Source organism: Melitaea cinxia, chromosome 1 (assembly GCF_905220565.1).
Source record: "Melitaea cinxia chromosome 1, ilMelCinx1.1, whole genome shotgun sequence".
Taxonomy (NCBI): Eukaryota; Metazoa; Arthropoda; class Insecta; order Lepidoptera; family Nymphalidae; genus Melitaea; species Melitaea cinxia.
Window position 1 is genome coordinate 19,817,413 of NC_059394.1, and position 24,541 is coordinate 19,841,953.

General features: G+C 34.5%; 1 protein-coding gene across 1 annotated transcript in view; it reads left to right on the forward strand.

Moving 5' to 3' along the window:
• The window catches only part of LOC123654711 (atrial natriuretic peptide-converting enzyme), a 124,279-nt gene that overhangs the window by 13,708 nt on the left and 86,030 nt on the right, over window positions 1–24,541 (forward strand). Inside the window, exon 2 of the mRNA XM_045590598.1 lies at window positions 22,734–22,821. Coding sequence (XP_045446554.1) covers window positions 22,734–22,821 — 88 coding nt within the window. The remainder of the gene's footprint in view (window positions 1–22,733; window positions 22,822–24,541) is intronic.

A 24,541-nucleotide genomic window follows, 5' to 3' on the forward strand; every position in this document is an offset into this window, starting at 1 on the left:
ACAGTTGAAAAGTAGTTAAATTACGTTTAGTCCCAGGTATTACAGTATAGTAAATGACTGGCAGATTAGGGCAGTTGGTAAGGTCAATACCTTATTTTAAACGACTTCCAAAAAAAGGAGGACATAACTTTTTATTGGGTTGGTGGTGGATTTTCATATAAGGCCCCTGGTATGAAAAAAATATGAGAAGTAAAATATACTGAACGAATGACCGCGTTACGTTGTTGTTAACGCCATCTATCGAGATGGTGTTACGACGTTTTATACTAACACCATCTATCGGAACCCAATAGGGTTTGTTGGCGTGGTTTAGGTCGTGGCGTTATTTGATTCGTTTATTTACCATTTGATATGGTATTAATCTTTTTCTTAGACTAGTAAGCCTTTTTTGTTCCTATCAAAATAGATAGTCGATCAGAAGGCGTAAAATCCAGTTGTGCATCGGTGCTGATACATTTTGTTATTCGAAAGTTGGTACTTGTCATGTGGTCCCATTTAAATTTCATTGAGATCTGACGAGTACCTTTTGAGTTACCTCTAATAATGCGTATTTACTTGACTATTGTTTCGCCTACCTACGTTACTGGTCGATGTAATTGAAGTCGGTTTTATTTTCGTTTGCCGGTAAACATAATTGTTTAGTTATTTGCTATGCTAATGGTGTAGAAAAGTTCTACCCACGTACTATTTCACCCACGCCATATTTCAGTTTATTAAAGTTAGGCAACATTTAATATTTACTAATTAAATTCTTTGAATTTTAAAATTTTTATTAATCTATGACCTTTCTGAGTATACAAGTTTTATATAATTGTGTTTGCTCGGAAACGGAAAAAACCCGACTTCAATTACATCGACAAGTAATACAACGTAAGTAGACGAAAAAAAATTAACACACGCACCAGCCGTCACTACGATTTTCGCGGGTTCACCTCGATTTCTCTGCGATTCCATCATCAGATTCTAGTTTTCTTATCATAGTACCTCTCCTTTCCAACAATTTTTTTTTATCAAAATCGGTTCATAAAAGACAAAGTTATCCCCGAACATACATATATATATATATATGCTACGCTGGTTTGCCGACTTAGTTATATAAAAACAATAAATAAATAACAAATTAAATTTAAACCGCGATAACAGGTTTTTACAAGGCTTTCTTTAGGTAAAGAGGTTACAAATTACTATTTAACCAAGATAAAATATTTTAGTGAAATGTTTATTTTTGAAGAGTCAATTTAATTACTGTAAGTAGGATTAACATCCTTTCATGATTTTTCGCGTGGGCGGATATCGGCTTCATATTGATTCCCTTATGAGAAAGATTTCGTGGAAAATAAATTGTTTAGATTGTTTATAGCAATTTCAATTTTGCGGGCTTCATTAGTGTTAAATTGAGGATGTTTAAATATCTTTTTAATACCGTTTCTAAAAATACTATCTCTTGACTTTTACTTATACTATATACGTTTATTCTCTGTATTGTACTGACTTCTCGTCGCCACGCCATAAATTATTGCTAAATTTTTAAATTTTTACCATATTCTACGTTTTGTTTTATATAAAATTACAATATTACTTTCTATTGAAGCTCTTTAATAATAAAATTTTACTTTATCACTGCATCTGAAGAAAAATTCACTTCTTACTTCCTAAAATTATCCTGAACGCATTCTAATATAAAAACCACACGTCTCACGTTTGCTTAAATTTGATTTTTGTGACAATGTCTACACTTCAATATAAATACTTGTGCCAAAATTATATATTGTATCACGGGGGAGGTCGGCTGTTCATCTTTAACACGGGTTTTACTAATAAAAATTCCATATAGGATGTTCAGCCTGAACTAAAAAAAATGTGTGTGTGTGTGTGTGTGTGTGTTTAATGAACGATTAAAATATAATACATGGAGCACTGAAAACACTTTACACGGAATTGTAAAACTTGTTTTTCCCCTTTTAGTGGTTATTTGTAGCAGGCGAGTTTTTAATAACTAATTTTTATTACAAACTTTTTTAGTTATCATTAATAAATAAGAACCTAAATTTCTTTTCTGAGATCAGATGCTTACTGGGCTAAGTTTCTGTTGATTTAGGAGTTATTCTAAAAAATTTATGGCCGATACAACAACTTTTTCGGGTCAATATTACTGATGGTTAGTTCATCTCATGTTTTTACTTGGCTTAGAGCCACGTAAGTTCGCCCCTTTGTGAATATGTGTGAACCAAGGTCCATAACGGCTCAATAAAATGTCTCACCCTGTAGCTTATGAATTGTGACAGCTCCATTAACAAGGGTGCGATTAAAATTAAAGTTACGGCGTAACATTACACGCGTTCTAAACAATACAAAAAGTTCTAAGAATACCCCCGTTTTTTCAAATTGTTTTAATTATAGTTTTTGACACGGTCATTCGGAGGTGCGGGTTCGATGCCCGCTGGAACGGTCGGTATTTTTTTATATGGTTTTAAAAATGTTTATAATTTTTTAACTGACTTTTTGCATAGCTTTAAATTAATTGCATAGCTTTAAACAGGGGCATTGTACGACAGTAAAATATGGATGATTTTTTTTCAACTAAAAATATTTTTGATCTCTTGAAAGCGCCACATTGGATTTAAGGATAATAATAAACCATGTTTTTTATTTTCATTTTGCGGAGCTCGATATTTCGACATTAACTGCGAATGGCTTGTTCACGAGACTGAAATTTGCGGGTAGATTTTGACGGCTTTAGCAGTGTCCATACCGGACTACCTCCTTTCTCACATTTGCTGCGTAAACACTGGTCTCCACTACCATCGTTACTTTCACCCTATCATTGTCCTTTGCTTTACGCACAATCGACACTCGATCCCGTGTTTTACAGACGACGCTCAGTGTATCGATTCGCGAATTATTTATATCACTCTTCACGGGTTTACATAACCTAATCACCGGATTCCACACCCTCGACAGTTGAAACCCATCTTTTCCCTGGGTCCGTTCCTCCTCCAGCCTTCTCCTCGGTCCAGCTCCGCTTATGAATAGTTTTAGTAATAGAAGTAACCATGTTAATCTAAAATCTTATAACAATATGTATGTTTCTGAAACCAATTATTCTCTCTCTCTCTTTCTCGTTGGTCCCTCATGTCTGAGGATCGTGGTCAGCATCAGGGTTGCATCTGGAGCGGATGATTTGCCTCCACCGGTCCCTGTCCGTGGCGTCTCTTACGACCGTGTAGAACTCAGTGCCTGACGAGTTTTTGACTTGGTCTGTCCCTCTCGATGGTGAACGATCGCGCGATCTTTTGCCCTCCGTGTTCCCAACCACAATCAATCTCACCAGATTTTCATCGCCTCTGCTTATCGTGTGGCCGTGTCCAAAATGCGTTGTTGGCATATCACCAACTGTTCAAGTCTTTTAATATGATACCCCACTCAATAGGTTTTGTAATTTATTTATTTTTTTGAATTATTGCGTCCAAGTTCCGTCATTTTGAATTTAATTTTTTTATGTACCCAGTGTCACATACTATTGTATGTCACATCACATAGTGTAAGCATAGAAATCTACATACACTCCAAAATCATTACTTTCGGCAGTCGGGTAAGCATGTTTACTTAAATAAAGCTCTGTTATTATTATTATTATCAAAGTATTAAAAATACCTCAACAACGTCATAATGTAGTCAGTAGATGTAGTTTCGCGCGTTTTAAAGATTCATGTTCCGTATTTTATTATTATACTCTTTGGATTCATGCCTTCAAAGACTGTAAAATACTGCTTCATTGAATTTCATTTTCAGATGTCCACGACTTTATATGATGTTCACTTTGTCTCTTTTACTCTTATAGTTTAACATATATCTGTCCTGCTGTTCTTATTGTCTCGTTTTAACCTGTATAATTTATCTATCTATCTCACTTTATAAGGAGGTTTACTGAAGAAAAAGCTCCTGGGAATATTCAAAAATATTGTTTGTATAGTTCACGAGAATATACATTTCGGAAATGGTTTTGATAGTCTGACGCTTGGAATGTTTTTTTTTTAGTTACGAAATAATGTGTCCATATTCTCGTGAAATATTATTTAAAGTATTCCTATAGCATTTTGATTTTTATTTCATAGAACTGCATTTGGTTTGCCTAAATAGCTTGCTAGGCGAGTGACTTAGCATTGCAATACAACCTAATTTAGCAGTGGATGGGATTTTTTGTATTCTGTATTCTAAGTTAGGTTTTATTTGCAGTTGAAAATTATTTTACAAGTAATTGCATCAGGCTAGTACCAGATATAACACAATTATATTAGTTTTTTTGACTAACTAAAGAGATATGTAAATTGGACTTCTTTGTCTATGTACTGATGCCAATATTTCAAATTTCGTGTTTTGGTGAAATCGACCGGAGGCGAAAAAGTAAGAGAGCGTTGTGCTAACAACTATACGCTTATAAAGATACCCTAAAGACGGAAATTAATAATTATGTGATAATACATTATATAGAGCAGTCTAATCTACTTTTTTAACCGACTTCCAAAAAAGGAGGAGGTTCTCAATTCGACTGTATTTTTTTTTATGTATGTTACATCAGAACTTTTGACCATGTGGACCGATTTCGACAAATGTTTTTTTAATCGAAAGGTGGTGTGTGCCAATTGGTCCCATTTAAATTTATTTGAGATCTAACAACTACTTTTCGAGTTATATCTAATAATGCGTTTTTACTTGACGCCTTTTTCGTCAACCTACGTTGTATTATACCGCATAACTTTCTACTGGATGTACCGATTTTGATAATTCTTTTTGTTGGAAAGGAGATATCCCTAGCTTAGTACCATGATAAGAAAACCAGGATCTGATGATGGAATCCCAGAGAAATCGGGGGAAACTCTTGAAAATCCGCAATAACTTTTTATTGGGTGTACCGATTTTGATAATTCTTTTTTTGTTGGAAAAAAGATATCCTTAGTTTAGTACTATGATAAGGAAACCAGGATCTGATAATGGGATCGCAGAGAAATCGAGGCAAACTCTTGAAAATCTGCAATAACTTTTTACTGGGTGTACCGATTTTGATAATTTTTAATTTAATCGAAAGCTTAAATTGTCATGTGGTCACATATAAATTTTATTGAGATCTGATTACATATTTATATATTTATTATTTTTGAGAAATCTTTGATAACGCGTAGTTACTTGACTATTTTTTCGTCGATCTACGTTGTATTACTCGTCGATCTAATTGAAGTCGGTTTTTTTTCGTTTGCGAGCAAACACAATTATTTAAAATAAGTGTTATAAATAAAGCAATGATTAATAGCAATTGTCATCAGATGCTTATGAAAATTAAATAAAATGGAAAGTTCTATTTTGCTATAAGGTAATTGACACATAAAAAACTCTCTAGCCTATAATATCCCACTGCTGGGTATAGGCCTCGTTCGCCAAGTAGGACAAGAATCAGAGCTTGATCCTGTATATTCCCTACCATGAATAACGATCGCTATCAGGTGTACATGATAAAAAATGGAACCAACGGCTTAACGTGCTTTCCGAGGTACGCTGGGGAGACCCAAAAGGACTGCACAAACACTCAGACCATGGCAAACATCTGTATAGCCAATACAAATTTTTGTCATCTGCGGGGGATCGAATCCGCAACCGCCAGCGTAACAGCCACAAACCAGTGCTGTGACTGTTGCTAAAAATAGTGTCTATATTAAAAAAAGTCGAGATGGCAAAAACAACAGTCAATAAATATTGCTTCATCTTAGCATTATATACATTACAAACTAAAGTAATTTAACCAATTTTTTTTAATATATAACTCAGTCGACAAACAAGCTTACGGTTCACCTGATGGTATGCGATTACCGTAGCTTATAGACGCCTACAACACCAGAAGCATCGCTCGTTGCCGATCCTACCCGAATTGCCCCCGAGGAGCTCTGGTCACGTTACACACCAACAAGAACATAATACTGCTTGAAAGCAGTATTATTTAGCTGTATATTCTGTAAGGTCGAGGTACTACCCCAGTCGGGCTGCTCCATATTTTGAGCTGAATATTTCCTACTGGGCCCTACCTCAGTTAAAATAACAAATGTACACGTACTTATGTGTACAGTCTTCTTATGTTTTTCGTGTAATGATAATTAGCCTAAGTAGCTGACGTTACTACGCAATTACGGCGGTAGTTATATAATAATCTGATGAACCCGTTTCATTAAACACATACGAGATCACAAAGCTTATGAGCGTTATAATACGTACAAGCAAATGATGTATTGTTGCTTTGGAAACGTTTTGTGCTTGGTAATTGGGCTTGTTGATCTTGAAGATGTATACTATCGCTAAGTGGGCTAATTAACCATAATCTTCTTGGACTATTAAACTGTTACTATTTTGAACTTAATATCACGGAGTCATGGATTACTTGATAAGCACCAGATTTCAAGAAAAAAAAAAAGAATTATTGAAATTGGTAAACTTAGTAAAAATCACTTTTTGGACGGAGGACACATAAAAAAGAACATGCTGTCAAATTGAGCAATCCTCCTTTATCTCTTAGTCGGTTTAAAATGACAATCACTCTAACCATTTATAAATAAGTACAACCGTACCTATGCTCATAGAATTTTTGTAAATAGTATGTAGCTTTAACAATCTTATCACTAGAAAAAGTAAAGGACGAGTCAAAATTCGACGCTGCTCCAATGCAAGTTGGCAGATGTTTTCACATCTATATGCACATCTGATTGTTGCCGCTTAGTAACCCACATTGTCATGAAGTTAAAAATAAATTTTTGAAAGTTTTTGAAGGATCAGCAGTATTAGTTGGTTTTGGTTGATTTAATAATTTAACCTGTAACATCCCGCTGCTTGGCATTGACCTTGTTCTCCATGTAGGAGAAGGATTAATCTGGTTCACAACGGATACGCATAGTTTATCTCCTGTTCAATCAGCTATTTCTGGTTTTTTTTAACAATTAGGCTGTCAAACGAGCGTATAGCTCACCTGTTGGTAAGCGATTACCGTAGCTTATTATGAAGCTTGCAACACCAGAAGCATCACAAGCAAATCTTGTTGGAAAGAACTTAAAACAACAAATCTTGCAAGAAGTCGTTTTCCCATTTATCCGAAAGGATCCCGCACAATTTGTATGGAAAATGGCTCTCGGCTAAATTGGCTGAAATTTTGCATAGGGGTAGCTTTCACATGCATAACATGCTGATCGAAAGTCTCGAGGGGCACAAACCCCCAAGTTCAACCCACGACCCTCTACAACCCCCCAAACCCCCCAAAATGCACTTTGCAATAATCGACTGCAGTTTTGCGAAAAGTTCACATGAATTCACTCACATTAAATCTTCCGCTTACAGTACATTCTAAATATTAGTAATAATAATAATAATAATAATAATAAATTTATTTGTGAAAAACACACTGCATCAGGTTAAAATGATATAAAAAGAAAAACACATTGCACATAATTTACAACAAGGACAAGGAAATACAAAGAGGATGCAAACGTACAACAAAACAAAAAAAGAGATACAATATAAACTTATCGATTAAAAGTATTTAACTAAGACATTTTTTATATAAGTTCGCAGCATGTCTCACAAAAAGGTGTGACCTCAGTTTAAGTTAGGACTGTTAGTCCTAACACTGGTTTTCAGGACCACCCTAAGTTTTGTAATTAATTTTCATTTTGGCGGCATTCTGATAGATATATACATACACATGGATACATACATAGAAATCTATGGATTATATAAAATATTGCAAAACAATACATACTAATAAAGGAAAAGACTGCGATATGGACAACACAAAAAAGTACATTAAATAAATTGAAAAGTATAATAAATAAATTGAAATAATAATAACATGATAAATATATACACATAAACCTACTTGCTTATTATATAAACACATAATTATAAATGGATATATATGGGATTTATTAGGTTATATAGAAATACTGGCACCACAAGGAAAACACCTCCAGAATAAAATACTTATTATAGAAATGAGATAGATAGTTAACTAAACAGTATACTCGCATAAACATTAAAAAAAAAAGAGAGAGAAAAAAAAATAATTAAAAATTCACAGCTACAAAGAAAAAAAAAAAAAACTAATTTTTCTTTTGTAATTCTAATAAATACTTTTTATATTGACGCTTGAAGCTGGCTTTAGTACGAAGGTCACGCAGAGGAGGAGGAAGGTTGTTCCAGCACTTGGTTGCTGCGTATTTAAAGCCACCCCTAAATGCTGCCGTGTGGTGAACCGGCATAGACAGTGCGCAGCGAGTAGATCGTGTAAAATGTGTGGTGTTAATGTTTTAAGTCGTTTTCCCATTTATCCGAAAGGATCCCGCACAATTTGTATTGTTGTATATTTTGTATTGTTGTAGTACAAACGTATTTTACCACATCTTTCACATACCCCCATTATTAAGGTTGATCCCTGTTTAATAAGGGGAAAGCAATAGTGTGCGTACGGAAACTGCTGAAAACAATATTTGTTAGCTAACTTAACGTTCGATTTTTCGGGTTTAATTTCTGATTCTTTGGGATCTGTTTCGGGTTTCTGATTCTTTTTGATTTATAATACGAGTACAATGGTGTGTTATCTGTCGCACGAAAGTCTAGATTATAGAAACATCGTTGCATTTGTCCCGATCTTATACATACGGCTAAATATAAGTTTTAAAAACTTATATGTGAGTAACGTTTGGAATCGTGCCAGAACGAAAAATATGATATGGAGTTTAGTCGCTCGAATTTTGATCTTAAATAACGGTTAAATTTCAATTTTTTATAGTCACAGATAATGCGAATTCAAAATTAAATAAATCTATACAAATAAATAAAATTGGAGTCTTATTTGTAATATTAAAATAACCGTTTTTTACTAAATGGATATGGATGTTTACACGGTACATATACCAAAATAACATTTTTTACAATTTTTGTCTGTCTGTCTGTCTGTTTGTTCCGGCTAATCTCTGAAACGGCTGGACCGATTTCGACGGGACTTTCACTGGCAGATAGTTGATATAACAAGGAGTAGCTTAGGCTACTTTTATTTTAGAAATTTATTTATTTTATAACTCTGCGAACTGAAAAATAACTTTTTTGTTAAATTCCACACGGATGAAGTTGCGGACATAGCTAGTATCATATAAAAATGGTATATATACATAGAAATAATACATATTTTACCCCTAGACTCGGGGCGGGAATCGAACTCACAACCCTCGGAGCAAAAAACAGGAAGTAAACTGCATTTTCTTCTTTGGTTGTAGTTTCGAAGTTTGTTTTAAGTTGTATAGTAAGAAACGTCCTAGACTACAAGCCTTTAGAAGTTCTTCTTTATACCTATAATAATGTTCCTTGAAATAATATTTATAGCGATTATGTTCGACTCGAACAGTCGTTTCAAAATGTTACGACATTTACGAAATAACATCTCAAAATTAAGAAATTCGAAGCCACAGTCGTGCAAGCTATACTGGCTTTTATAATAAGGTATTAAAGCCTAAATTACAATAGTTATAAATAAAAAAATTCTCGATACACTCCCCGGCCAAGTAGGTCAAGATCGAAGGGTTCGAGGGAAGGAAAACTAAATGTTTTAACGAAAAACACTTCAATTTTTGTCGCACTAAAGTTGATTTTACTATAAAATTTTATGTTCGAAAGAATAAAGATTCGTTTTTTAATATAATTTGACTGTGAAATGTTCTCAGTAAAGCTCAGTCATTCTTAATGGATCTTATAAATAAAAGCAATGTTACCCGAAATAAACCCTGATTCAACCCCCACTCGAAGTATCAGAAGTATGTTTTACATTGAGTTCATAGGGATAAGAACAAAATATTTATTTAGGATGTTACATTCACAAATATAAAAAAGTGACAGTGTTTGTACAATAACGGCAAAACCGTACCAGAAGAAATAAAGTCACACTGATTAAATTGCATCGATTCTCTCAAAGATAGGACTAGAAATGAGACAATCCGCGAGAGAACGAAAGTAACCGACATAGCCCACAGAATTAGCAAGTTCAAGTGGCAGTGAGCTGGCCATATGTGTCGCAGGACCGATGGTCATTGGAGTAGACGGGTCCTGGAGTGGAGACTGCGTGTTGGCAAACGCAGTGACGTCTTCCAGCCCGCTGGACCGACGAACTACGTAAGATTGCCGATGTAGGCTGGATGAGGATTGCGGAAAACCGGGGTTGCCTGGAGCAAACTTTATTTCAACTTAACTATGTCCAGAAGTGCACTGCAATAGACTGAACTTAGTAAATAGTTATAACGTACAATTATAAATAAACATTAAACAAACGAAATTTTTAAATTAAATAATTTTAAATTAAATTTATTTCACACACAATTTTTTTATTTATAATGATTATACTAACATTATAAAATAAAACAACAAACTTTTTGAGGTTTCCACTTTCGATCGACTCGAAATATCTCGACGTCGAAAAACTTGTGAAATTGCTTATTTTAATATTTTACTAAATATCTCACGGATAGCTGTTTTTATTAAATTTTTGACATTTTTTTTTATTTTTTAATAATGAATCTACATTTTTTTTATCTAAATATCGTTTCTAAGAATTAATTATACAGATAACTATTCAATTATTGAAGAAATTCATCGGTCAACGAAAATTAATTAATGAAATGTTAATTGAAAAATTATTCACTAGCCGTTTTCTTGAAAACACACATTTACAAACAAATATTTTCACTTATCGCATCGCCCACTACCGTAACCTAACCCCACTATCTTTAGATACTGATCCATATTTTAGAACAATATTTCTTGCTGAGTCCTATCTTTTGACGTAAGTACTATTTGTATCAGCGTAGTTTCGGAACAGCGACTCTTCAGAATTGCAAATCAAAACTGGTCGCATTTGCCAATCCAGAAAGAGATAACATATTGACTTAAGCTATCCCTACTAAGAGAACTGAACTTTACCAGCAATGAAATTTATATAATGTTATAAAAGAGATTTTGTTACAACTCATAACAAAATGTTAATACATTATCGATCCATTTAAACTTTTTATTTAAACAACAAAAACTTTTAAATGTCATGAGGGTTCGATTAATTTTTGAGTCTACAATATTCTGAAAGTAGGTACTATTTGTGGCGTTTTAGAATTTCAGACCTAAGCTAACTTTTTTATATTAACCAATATTATAATTAATCTTTTATTGACCATTACTTTAGTTCTTATATTAATCTGTATGTTAAGATTATAAAGCTGAAAAGTTTGTTTTTTTCTTCTAAGAAACTACTAATTCAAATTGAAAAATTCTTTTTCTTTGGATAGCCCTTTTACCCAGAAAAGCTATAGGCTATAGGCTATGTTTTTAGTAAAATTAACGCTCAAGAAACCGCGGAGCTCAGTTACTTTTCATATATTTTTTTTTAAAAACAATATAATGGTGTCATAAGATGGTCCTGCTGTTCCCTACCTCAGTTAAGATGTTTCATTCAACTTGCAGTTCTATCAAGGTGTAAGTTATTGAAGCGTCCCCATAAAATTATATTATTAGTTATAATTATATTATATATTATTAGTTAGTCACGACAAATTATAACATCCGCAACACGAGTACCCGAAATGGCGCGATTAAGTGAAATTGCAATTCAGCCCAGAAAATCTCATCAAACAAATGAAAATTTAATATAGTTAATGGGAGAAAAACCGATACACGTGTAAGGATAATCCGAACAATACGAAACGACAATAAACTAAATGAGTCTAGATACTTTATGATACGTCCCGGTTTCTCACGTGTTATCTTTAAACTGTCAGAAAGACATGGCTGTGGTTAGCCGTCACTTCAAGCAAAGTGTGATATTTTACAGACCCGGTTACACCCATGTTGACGTTGATATACATTTAGCTTAACATTTTGGGAAACACAGCCAAATATAGACGGATATTTATACATTTAATAGGTGTTCGTACCTGCTTTATATATATATTTTAATTTTCCAATAAAAATATCGCTGTCATTAATAGAAATAAAATATAGCCTATATTTTAAGTAAGACAATGTTGCACATCTGTACAAAAAATAATTGAAATCGATCGATTAGAACAAATATCGTGACACGAAATTTTTACTCCGTTACGATTTGTTCTATCGCCGACGATCACGGTCCCGTGAAAAAGGTCGTAAGGGCCATTCAAAACGAGGTATTTACATATTTTTTGCAGTGATATATTTTATCTCATTTTCGCCTACACATTTGTGTCCTGTTTCAGACTGTAATATCTCACTACTGGGCATAGGCCTCTTTCCTCGTGTAGGAGAAGGATCAGCGCCTAATCCACCATGCTACTCCAATGCGGGTTGGCGGATATATTCCCTACTATGAGTATCGATCGCTATCAGGTGTAAATGATAACAACCGGGACCTACGGCTTAATGTGTTTTTCGAGGCACGGTGGGGAGACCCACAAGGACTGCACAAACATCCAGACTACGGCAAACACCTGTATGGCCAATACAAATGTTTTTCATGTGCGGGGATCGACCTCGCAACCGTTAGCGCAACAGGTACAATCCACGGCTGTGACCGTTGCGCCAACGCGGCGACGTTTATGTATAATATATAAATATAAATATTTTATAACATACACACACGGTCGCCTGTACCTACGGTAAGCAACTTCATGCTTGTGTTTCAGGTAACAGCCGACTGTTATAACAATATTTTTTTTTGGATAAAGGTATATAGAAATAATACATAAATAAATATATTTAAACAAATATTACACACAGACTAATGCGGGAATCGAACCCGCAACCCGCGGAAAAGAAAGCAGGGTCACTACAAACTGCGCCAACGGGTTAGCAATCATACATTTATGTGTTTCTTTTTTTATTAAGCGACTTCAATAAAAATAAGAAAACAGGCCAAGTGCGAGTCGGACTCGCGCACGAAGGGTTCCGTACTAGGGTACGGACTAGGTAAAATATTTAAAATATTTTTTTTTGTTTTAATATATATTTTTTTTAATTTTATGCATTATTATTAAAGTAAATATACTATTAAGTATTTTGTGAACATTTCAAGTGCCTATCTGTTACTATTTATTGATATCGAGCAAAAAACCGCGTTTGTTGTATGGGAGCCCCCTTAATTTTTTATTTTATTTTGTTTTTAGTATTTGTTATTATAGCGGCAACAGAAATACATAATTTGTGAAAATTTCAACTGTCTAGCTATCGCGGTTCTTGACGACGGACGGATGGACAGACATATAGCGAAGTCTTAGTAATAGGGTTTACCCTTGACCCGTTTTTACCCTTTGGGTACGGTACCCTAAAAGGGAAGAGGTTCTCAATTCGACTGTATTTTTTTGTCAACGAAGTTGTAATTTGTGTAAGTTGTTTGTAATTGAAGTCGGTTTTTTTTTTCGTTTGCGAACAAATACTATTTAACGTGACGCATTTTTGTTTTCATCAGGTTTCAAACTACAACGGTTTAAGTTGTTTTACTAAAAAAAGTCATAAAAATATCTTGATGATATTGATCGAAATATCTATAAGTTTTGATAACAATATATAAAAAAATTCAATTTCGTTTCTTATTCATCTGTGGTATGACCCGTGTTTCGGTCACATCTCGATTCGTCGTGTTGGATTGTGTCCAACGTACTGCGAGAGGCAGCTGCTGAGATAATATCCCATAATAACACTTACGTGGCCGAAGCTTTCAAGACTTTGAATCTTTAAAAGGCTTTCACGTGAAATGTGTTTGAAATTTTCACGTAAATACCGTCCTGAGTGTTGAAGTTGTTTGATGTTTTAATGTATTGATGTATATTTTGGAGTGAAGTGTAATTTTTACACCCTATGTAACAAATAAACGTATTTTTAAGCTTACCCGTCAAGAAATAAAGAGAAATAAGTTGGTTTGGGGTAATAACTAAAGTCGCATACATTAAAACTTCGCGCGCTTCAGCCTGATATAACCCACTGCTGGGTATAGGCCTCTTTCCCCATGTAGGAGAAGAATCAGAGCTTAATCCACCACGCAGCTCCAATGCGGGTTGGCGGATATATTTCCTACTATTTGTAACGATCGCTATCAGGTGTACATGATAGCACCCGAGACCGACAGCTTAACGTGCTTTTCGAGGCACGATGGGGAGACCCACAAGGACTGCACAAATACCTAGAACATGGCCAAACATCTGTATGGGCAATATAAACGTTTGTTATGTGCGGGGATCGAACCCGCAACCGCCAGCGCAACAGCCACAAACCAGTGCTGTGACCGTTGCACTAATAATTGTGTTTGCTAGCATACGAAAAAAAAACGACTTCAATTACATCGACGAGTAATACAACGTAAGTAGACGAAAAAATAGTCAAGTAAATACGCATTACTAGAGTTAACTCTAAAAGTGCTTATTAGGTCTCGATTAAATTTAAATTACAACACAGAACCAGATAACAAGACCCTCTTTTCGACAAAAAAAATATCGAAATCAGTAACCCAAGTAAAAAGTTATTATGTAATAATAATAATACAGTTGAATTAAGAACCTCCTATTTTTTTAAATTTGTTACAAATAGTATACTTTAATAATATGAAAAGAAGAAAATGTATATTTGTATTTTTTTATATACATAAATCGGCACACAAGCGTACGGCTCACCTGATTGTAAGCGATTACCGTAGCTTACAGTCAACATCAGAAGGATCGCAAGACCCTAACGACCCTAAACGACCCTTGTGTTATAGGTAACAGTGGACTGATTTAGCTATATAATTTTAATAAATACATAGTTATAATATAAATAAATGCATTTACCACACCAAGACTTGAGGCGGGAATCAAACCGAAAACCCTCGGAGCAGAAAGCGGGTCACTGCAAAACTGACAACGTGCTAGTCAATTATAACTATAAGATTATCTGATACATTTAATTTATATCAGATGGTTGAACTAAAGTATATTTTAAGTAGAACTGGTCAATGGTAAGTAAACTATCACTAAACAAACACTATAAATATTTGTATAGGCATGTGTTCGATATCGATGGGATTAGGTTTCCATTAGATGTTTGTTTCTATATCATTTATGGTTATTTTCTTGTTTTGGGTATTTGAAGGGATTTGGAGAGCTCGAAGTCGTCCCGGACGTTCAAACCGATACTAAATAACTTAAGCCTTTTTGGGGTTTTGTTTCTCATAGAACTTAATTTCCGCATTATTTGAACCATTATCTTTTGAGATATTTTATCAATATATAAAAACTTGTGATAGTGTCAATTGGATGTCAGTTTTGGATTTTCAAGTTATTATCGTCATGCTATAGTTATTATTATTACCGCAAAACACCTGGGAGTAAAAAAAAACGAGTTCGCTTTAGACCACTCGACTGAAGTAAAACTTACGAAACGTAATTCTCTCTCTTTCTATCTTCATTAAATTATATCTCCCTCTCAGCTTCGTTCGTCTCGACCGATCACACCTCCAGTAAAGCTCGTCACGCATTCAACAGCTTACTCTTCAAGTCAAGCGTGTCTAAAGAAGTTTTACTGTTATATAACTTATCGAGTTTGTCCCTTAAGAATCGATTTTCATACAAGGCCCCGGTGTGAGAAAAATATAAGAAGTAAAATGACCTCGTTTTTGTTAATGGTTTTTGGAATTTAATCCTTAGGAATCAATTTTCATACTCGTATAATATATCTTAATATATATAAATCTCGTGTCACAATGTTTGTCCTCAATGGACTCCTAAACTTTTTAACCGATTTTAGTCAAATTTGCACACCGTGTGCAGTTTGATCCAACTTAAAAGATAGGCTATATTTTATTTTGATATATTATGTTATTATTATATTTCAGAAAAAAATAAGGTGATACGAAGTTCGCCAGGTCAGCTAGTATATACATATAATATATATTATACGCTATAAAGTCATCCGGTTCCGATAGATGGCGTTATTGGATTCGTTTATTTACCATTTGATGTGGTATTAATCTTTTTCTTAGACTAGTTAGCCTTTTTGTGTTTATTTAGTTAGTCGATCTGAAAGAGTAAACTCCAGTCGTGCGTCGGAGCTGACACACACTTTTTTTTACTTTCAATGTACCGCTATATATATGTACAGCAATTATGTTATATCGCTTCAGCCTGTAATATCCCACTACTGGGCATAGGCCTCTTTCCTCGTGTAGGAGAAGAATCAGAGCTTAATCCACCACGCTGCTCCAATGCGGGTTGACGGATATATTCCTTACTATGAGTAACGATCGCTATCAGGTGTACATGATAACAACCGGGACCGACGGCTTAACGCGCTCTCCGAGGTATGGCGGGGAGACTCACAAAGACTGCGCAAACACCTACACCACGGCAAACACCTGTATGGCCAATACAAATGTTTGACTTGAAGACTTTCAATATTTTAAAATTAGCTTAAATTTTTAGTATCAGTCTGTTATATGGTTGTATATTGAAATTCACATCCACATTAGTGACAAAAACATTTGAATACATAACATACGTAATGGATGACTTTAGCGAGGATACAAAATCCCAACTAATTTGATGAATTGGAACATTCGATTCGATAAGCTAGGTTAGAGCCATTTGAGCGATTAATTTGATATCAATGACATAACAAAGATCTTACCGTCGAGTATTGAACACAATAAAGGACGGGTGGTAATTAATAGTCATTTTTATGTTTTTCCTACAACGAGACTTATTATTATTTAATCATACAAAGGAAATCGTTAGTTTTATAGCACTTACTATGATGACACATGTTCGCATTTCGCGGTATATATTGTAGCGTGATAGGTACCGTTTTTTTCTTGTGTCTTATGTATTTCGCGCAGCTTACCCCCTGAAGCGATAACTGAAAATCATCGTTACCCTTTGAGAGTCACTGTACGTCACCCTCGGGTTTCACACGAACTGAGCGACCTTTCCTTTTGTTTCAGTACACTGTTGTGTACACATTTTTTACTCTACATTTTTGTGTGTTAACATTTTTTGCATCAGTACTGCTTTATTTACGTTTTGAACCGATTTTTTTTAAATGTATGTTACCTCAGAACTTTTGACTGGGTGGACCAATTTCGATGATTTTTTTTTAGTCGAAAGGTGATTCGTGTCATGTAGTCCCAATTAATTTTAATTGAGATCTAATAAGTACTTTTCGAGTTATATCTAATAATGCGTATATACTTGACTAGTTTTTCGTCGACCTACGTTGTATTATACCGCATAACTTCTCACTGAGTATACTAATTTTGATGATTCTTGTTTCAATCGAATGCTTTTTTGTAGTTTCATTTTTGATCGACATCTGATGCCTACTTTTTGAGTGATCTCTGATAACGCTTGTTTACTTGAATATTTTTTTTGTCTATTCGATTTAATTGAAGTCGGCTTTTTTCATTTACGCGAAAACACAATTATTATATTGTCAGCAGTGTTGCAAATCGATTTCATTTTCATTCCAATTTCATTTATTGGAAAAACAACATAAAAATTTATTCTGTTTTCTATTATCTATATTAAAACGAATGGTATACATATACGAATGATTATGAATGTAACTGAGGTAAGCCACAGCAGGAAATATCTTGCTCAAACCTGGAGCAGCCCGATTGAAGAAATACCTCGACCTTACAGAAGATCACAGCTAAGTAATACTGCTTTCAAGCTGTCTTGTGTTCCTGTTGGTGATTAAGGTGATCAGAGCTTTTGGTGGGGATTGGGGGTAGGGTCGGAAACACACCTGCGATGCTTGTGGTGTTGCATGCGTATATAAGCTACGGTAATCGCTTATCAGGTGAGCCGTACGCTTATTTATCGACCTGGTTGCATAAAAACAATTACACGTGCTACAGTAAAAGGTTACCTACTAAATTTTGCAGTAATAAAATTTTTATTCTGTGTTGCGGGTCCGGAAACGCGCACACAATATAAGCAACAACGCCCAAACGTTAGTTTGCCATGAGTGGGGGTCGAACCCACGACCGCGAGCGTGCCAGTGTTGTGACCGCTATAGTAAGGCGTCGTTGAGTAAAGAGTAAAACAAAGAGCAACTTCCACACCAAAAACAAATATTACTAACCCTCTCTAATCGGGAACCAAAAATGTTGTATTAGATCTGAATTAAATTTAAATATGACCACACGCTAAGTACCAGCTTTCGATCATCATCACACATTACAAAAAAAAAAATACAGTCAATTTGACAACCTCGTCCTTTTTTTAATCGGTTAAAAATAACACGTGAATCGCTACAAGATTTTTTTAATTTCTTAACTGTCTCAAGCAGTTCTAATCGTCACATAAAGTTCACTTTCAGAAGAAATTTGATATATTTTAACTTATAAATTAGTTGAAATAAAAATATAAGTAGATATACATACAAATATTATGCATATAAACCAAATATTTTGAAGTTTTCAATCAATATGTTAATACAGGCATCGAGAACCTCATCCATATCAAAAGAGTTAATTTACGAGTGACCTTTAGTAACTCGGATATCAAAGACATTAGAACCGAAATATCATATATTAAGGTCGAACACCTGACCTCATAATATCCTGAGTTAAATCATTTCAGGTATTATATAAATTGAAGTGAAATATAGTTCTCAAATTAAACTATGGTCCGATAATTGTGTTAGCAAAAGAAAAAAAACCGACTTCAAATACATCGACTACAACATACAACGTAGGTAAACAAACAAATAGTCAAGTATTTAAGAATTATTAAAGATAAAACAAAAAGTGCTTGTCAAAATTGGTTTAAATTCAAATGGGACCACACGACGAGCATCACCTTAGTTTAAAAAATCATCGAAATCGGTCCAATCAATAAAAAGTTTTGACGTAACTATCATACATAAAAATATGAAAAAAACCCATTTGAATTAAGAACCTTCTTCGTTTTAAAGTCGTTAAAAATAAAAAAAACAATTCGAATTAAGAACCTTCTTCGTTTTAAAGTCGTTAAAAATAGGGAAAACAATTAACAATAAATTTATTTATGTCTTTTGACGTGAAACATCTATAGGCGAGGGTAAACCTGGTTGTTGGCATGGCGATACAGGCTGTGACGACACATCACCACGCTATACGATGGAATATATATGTAATACTACTATATAATAATTGAGTTGTCGCGGTTGTAAAGAAATATTTTAATTAGGAAAATTTGTATATAAAGAAAATAAATGTCTATTAAATGTTTCACATCTGCCAGCCGTCACGTGACGGATCGCATTTTTTTTAAATCAATTTTCTAATTTGCATTTGTAAATCTCATTTAGCTTTAAGGCTCTGCCGTAGATCATCGAATATTTTCGCCACGTGTTGTTTATTAAAATATTTCAAAAGTTAATCACTACATAGGGTAAAACAAAGTCGCTTCCCGCTGTCTGTATGCTTAGATCTTTAAAACTACGCAACGGATTTTGATGCGGTTTTCTTTAGTAAATACAGTGATTCCAGGGGAAGGTTTATATGTATAATACATGCATAATATAGTAGAGGAACACTGATAGTTTTTGTAGCTGTGCGAAGCCGGGGCGGGTCGCTAGTATACAATATAACAAACTTTTTTATTTGACGATTTTTAAAATTATGAAATTGGTTTTTAGTAGGTTTTTTATAGTAAAGTGATTTAACATACTTTGTGTCTTAAGCTCTTAAAAAACTCAAGTCAAAACACAAAATCACATTTGAGTTTTTAGCGAGTCAAGTTCGACTCATAAAAAAGCGTGCTTTTAGAACACAGGACTAAAGTAAAACTTCTTTGGTAGTAGGCCTGCACTATGTCTTATATATACGAAACGTAACTGGATATGAAAGAAAGAGAGTAATAAATGTGTGCTCGCACCTTTCTCTTGCTCCGTTCGCCTCGCCCGATCACACTTTTTGTTACGCATTTACCGGCTTACTCCGCAAGTCAAGTCAAGCGTGCGTAAAGAAGTCTTACTTCAAAAAGTGTGTGTGTGTGTGTGTGTGTGTGTGTGTGCAATTCACACACGGCCGAAGTGAAACTTCTGAAAACTGGTAGGAACGTAGGCCGTGGCTGTTGCGATTTGTTATATCGATTTCAACTTCTATTGGTCACGTGAAAAAGTTCGTAGATGCCATGCAAAGCGCTTCGCTTACGCGTTTCTTCCCTTATCGAGTTTCAAATCACGACGGTTGTATGTACGAAGTATTGTGAAACGTAATGATATTATACATAAGACCGCGAGTCTCCAGGCGGCTCGGACCCTCGTCAAACAACTCCGTGACTTTTGCATAATTTAATCGTATATGATGTGAATACGTAAATAGATTATAAATAGCAAAAAAAAAACTAACCCTTTCTTGACGAATTCGAATACCAAATCCAATTTCTTGGGACGAATTTTGAACAGATGTCGATTAATATTTTTTTTTTGTATATTTTATTATTTGATTTATTAGTGAGATTTTTAATAGTTGTAAATAACAATATTTATTTATTATTTACATAAAAAACTAAAAATTATATGTTACGCGGTACGCCCTTTGTTTCGTGAAAAATTTATAATTATTAAAATAATGTATATAAAGAAATAGTAAATATCTACAACATACACACACAGTCGTCTGTTCCTAAGGTAAGCAACATAATGCTTATGTTATAGGTAACAGGTGACTAATTATGATTATGATATATATTTACGCTTCATATCAAGCTGCATTGAATGTAAGCGAAACACTCATCAATTGCCGATTGGTGAAAAATTCTTTTACAAGAATAATAATTATAATTAGTTTTGTGATGAAAAGGGGACTAAAGGCTGCCAATATCTTTATTTTTATGTATACATACACTCACAGTCATAAATGCACACAGATAAAATATCTGTATTCATATAATATATATACTTATAATATATATACTTATATTATAAAGATGAAATTTTCATTTGTTTGACTGCCTACTAGGTAGGCTAGGCTACTAGGTATTAATTTACTAGGTATTTATTAGTATAGTTATAACGAGTACAAAGTCAATAGCTAGAGCTTATGCGTCAGTCGCAGAGTGAATAGCAACTTTACGACTTAAACCTGAAACCAGTATCCGTTTGGTTTGCTTTACGGTTCAAACCTTTTTTTCATTTTTTTTTTATACAACTAGGCCAGCAAATAAGCGTACGACTCCCCTGATACGATTACCGTGGCTTATAGATGCTTACAACACTAAAAGCATCGCAAGCGCATTGCTGACCCTATCCCCAATCCCCCAGGAGCTCAGGTCGCCTAATGCACCATAAGAATACAACAGTGCTTGCAAGAATTATTATTTAGCTGTGATATTCTGTAATGTTGAGGTACTTTTCTAGCGCTGCTCTAGATTTTGAACAGGATATTTGCTACTATCCTCTCCCCATTTACTACTCCACACAAACAATTAAACTCTACAGTTTGTGCGTCAGTCGCTGAATGAACAGAGCCTTTATGACTTAAAACTCTAGTTATTCCAATGAAATCTCAAATTATTTGTTTTAACGTTGACGAAATAATACCACTTAAGGGAAATATTAATAAAAGTCCTAACAACAACGGCCGGCGACGCTTCGAGAGGAGTGATATTGGTGTCTCTGAGTGAAATAATATTTATCTAGGTGTATTGTCTCCGTTACCATGACAACGCGTAGTTACGACTCGGTCTCAATTTACGAGCTTCTGCCTTAGCGATATTGTGTTATAGGATAATGCATCTCGCTATTATTTTATTATTATTTATTTATTTTTATCCAAATGGGTGGAAAAATAAAAAAAATAATAATTTTGATTTTCGATACTATCCTAGTAATATCTTTCTCAGCCCTCCCAAGTCCATTAGTTAATTCTGATATATGGAAAATTTGCCATGAGAGCTTACAGTTCCCGTGCAAGTGGTGCAATTGGTTAGCGCAGGGTTCTTATAGCACAGCACGTGCAAGACATGCTAAGTTCGAGCCTCTCCATATTTTTAAACTCATAAAGCTTAAAGCTCCAACACATAAGTGCTGAAACTTGACAAGTGTGAAATTATTCCTTTTAAAAAATATCACATTCCGTACTACATATGCGTGGCAAGAATAACTCCACCTGGAGTAGTAGCTTGATGATGATGACCAACATCCTAATGCTGGGCATAGGCCTCTATCCCCTTGCAGGAGAAGAATCGGAGCTTGATTAACCGCCCTGCTCTATTATACTGCACACATATATAATAATATTTTAACTCGAAACAGTACTTTCTGAGATTATTATGTTATATTACAGGTTTTTCTTTTTATACAACTAGGTCGGCAAACAAGCTTACGGCTCGCCTGATGGTAAGCGATTACCGTAGCTTATAGGCGTCTGCAACACCTACCGCAAACCCCACATGCAACAACAGAAGCATTGCAAGCTCGTTGCCAACCCTAACCCCAATTCCCAAGAGCCCAAGAGCTCTGGTCAACTTACTCATCACAGGAACACAACACTGCTTGAAAACAGTATTCTCTGATCTGATTCCTGATCTTCTGTAAGGTCGAGGTACTAGTTGAACCTGCCCAGTCGGGCTGCTCCATATTTTGAGCAGGATATTTCTTGCTCAAAATATGGAGCAGCCTGACCATATTTTGCCTGATATGGCGTATGTAATGTGCAATGTGTTTTGTTACAGACTGGCTAACAGTGACGTGGACGCAAAGTGGTATGCACTTGCAGCCGGACGCCGGCAACGATGATGACACCGACTCGGTTAGAGGACGGTAAGGATATACGAGTAATCTTTCTTGTGTTAATATAGTTAAAATTGCTTCGGTTTTATGTACATATCATACTTTACATATATGTTTACGATAGTCCGCAAAAGCGCTGGCGGTTGCGGATTCGATCCCCGCATATGACAAACATTTGTATTGGCCATACGTTTTCCGTGGTACGAGTGTTTGTGCTGTCCTTGTGTGTCTCCCCACCGTACTTCGGAGAGCACGTTAAGCCGTCGGTCCCATTTGTTATCATGTACACCTGATAGCGATCGTTACCCATAATATATATTATATCCACCAACCCGCATTGGAACAGCGTGGTAGATTAAGCTCTGATCCTGCACTACGGGGAAAGAGGCCTATGCCTAGCAGTGGGATATTACAGGCTGAAGCAATTACGATAGCACTAATATTACAGAAGTTTTTAGATGAATAAAATTAAAGGTAAAAACTACCAGTGGATAAAACAAGAATCTTAACAATACTATACTTACACTTTTGAGCTTTAAAATTTACAAAATCGATTGTTGCTTGAAAGTGTGTCTTTGTTCCCTGCAGACACACTTTTTAGTCACAGTCTATTTATTCACTACGAACAAATTTCATATTTTTCTATTAAGTTGTAGAATTAGAATTTTATCCAACGCAATGAATCCAGTACGACTCCATTAGGACTTACAAAAGTTTAATTAAATTTAAAAAATTTAATCTTTCTCCTATAAAGAAATAAGTTGAAATAAAAAATAGTTTATATTTTTACTTAATAAATTCAGACTTACAAATTATAAAAATTGAAATCAATAAACATTAAGTTATTAACTGACTTAGAAGTAGGAATTTAAAAAGAGGATTCTCAATTCGATTATATTTTTTTAATATATATACAGAACTTTTGACTGGGTAGACCGATTTCGATGAATTTTATTTTGATTGAAAGTGTTGCATGTGATTTGGTCCCATTTAAATTTAATTGAGATCTGACAAGTACTTTTAGATTTATATCTAATAATGCGTATTCATTTGACTATTAATGTGTCGACTTACGTTGTATTAAACCGCATAACTTTTCACTGGGTTTATCGATTTTGATGATTCTTACTTTAATTGGAAGCTAATGATTGTCATATAGTCTTATTTAAATTTGATCGTGATATAATGATACTTTTTGAGTAATCTCTGATAGCGCGTATTTACTTGAATACTTTTTGTCTACTTATGTTGTATTACTTGTCGATGTAATTGAAGTTGGTTTTTTTTCGTTTACGAGCAAACACAATTTTACTTATTAACTTACCTGTTTATCTACATGGGTTATTTTTTTTTTTTTTTAGCACATTTAAAATAGATGCTTGTTTCTTAAAAAGGTTCTTACTTTAATTTTCTTTTTACTTTTTAAAATAATTGCCGGAATGGTTTCTCAGTCTGTATTCTCAGCAAATCCTTTCATTTGATAGACATATGGTATGAAAGCACAACAAACTTAGCCCGTCATCTAGAAGTTGACCATATTGGATGTAGAGTTACATCACTTTATATTCCGAGTTACTGCAGCAAGCTCTTTTATTCGATACCCATATTGTAGGACTGCCTTAAAAAATCTACTCCACCATATTAGGTGTGGACGCCATGTTGAGTTTAGAAAGATGTTGTTAACGAGCATTGTCATCGAAAGTAAACGTCCATACAAAATTTTAGCTCAATCGGTTAAAAATATATGTTT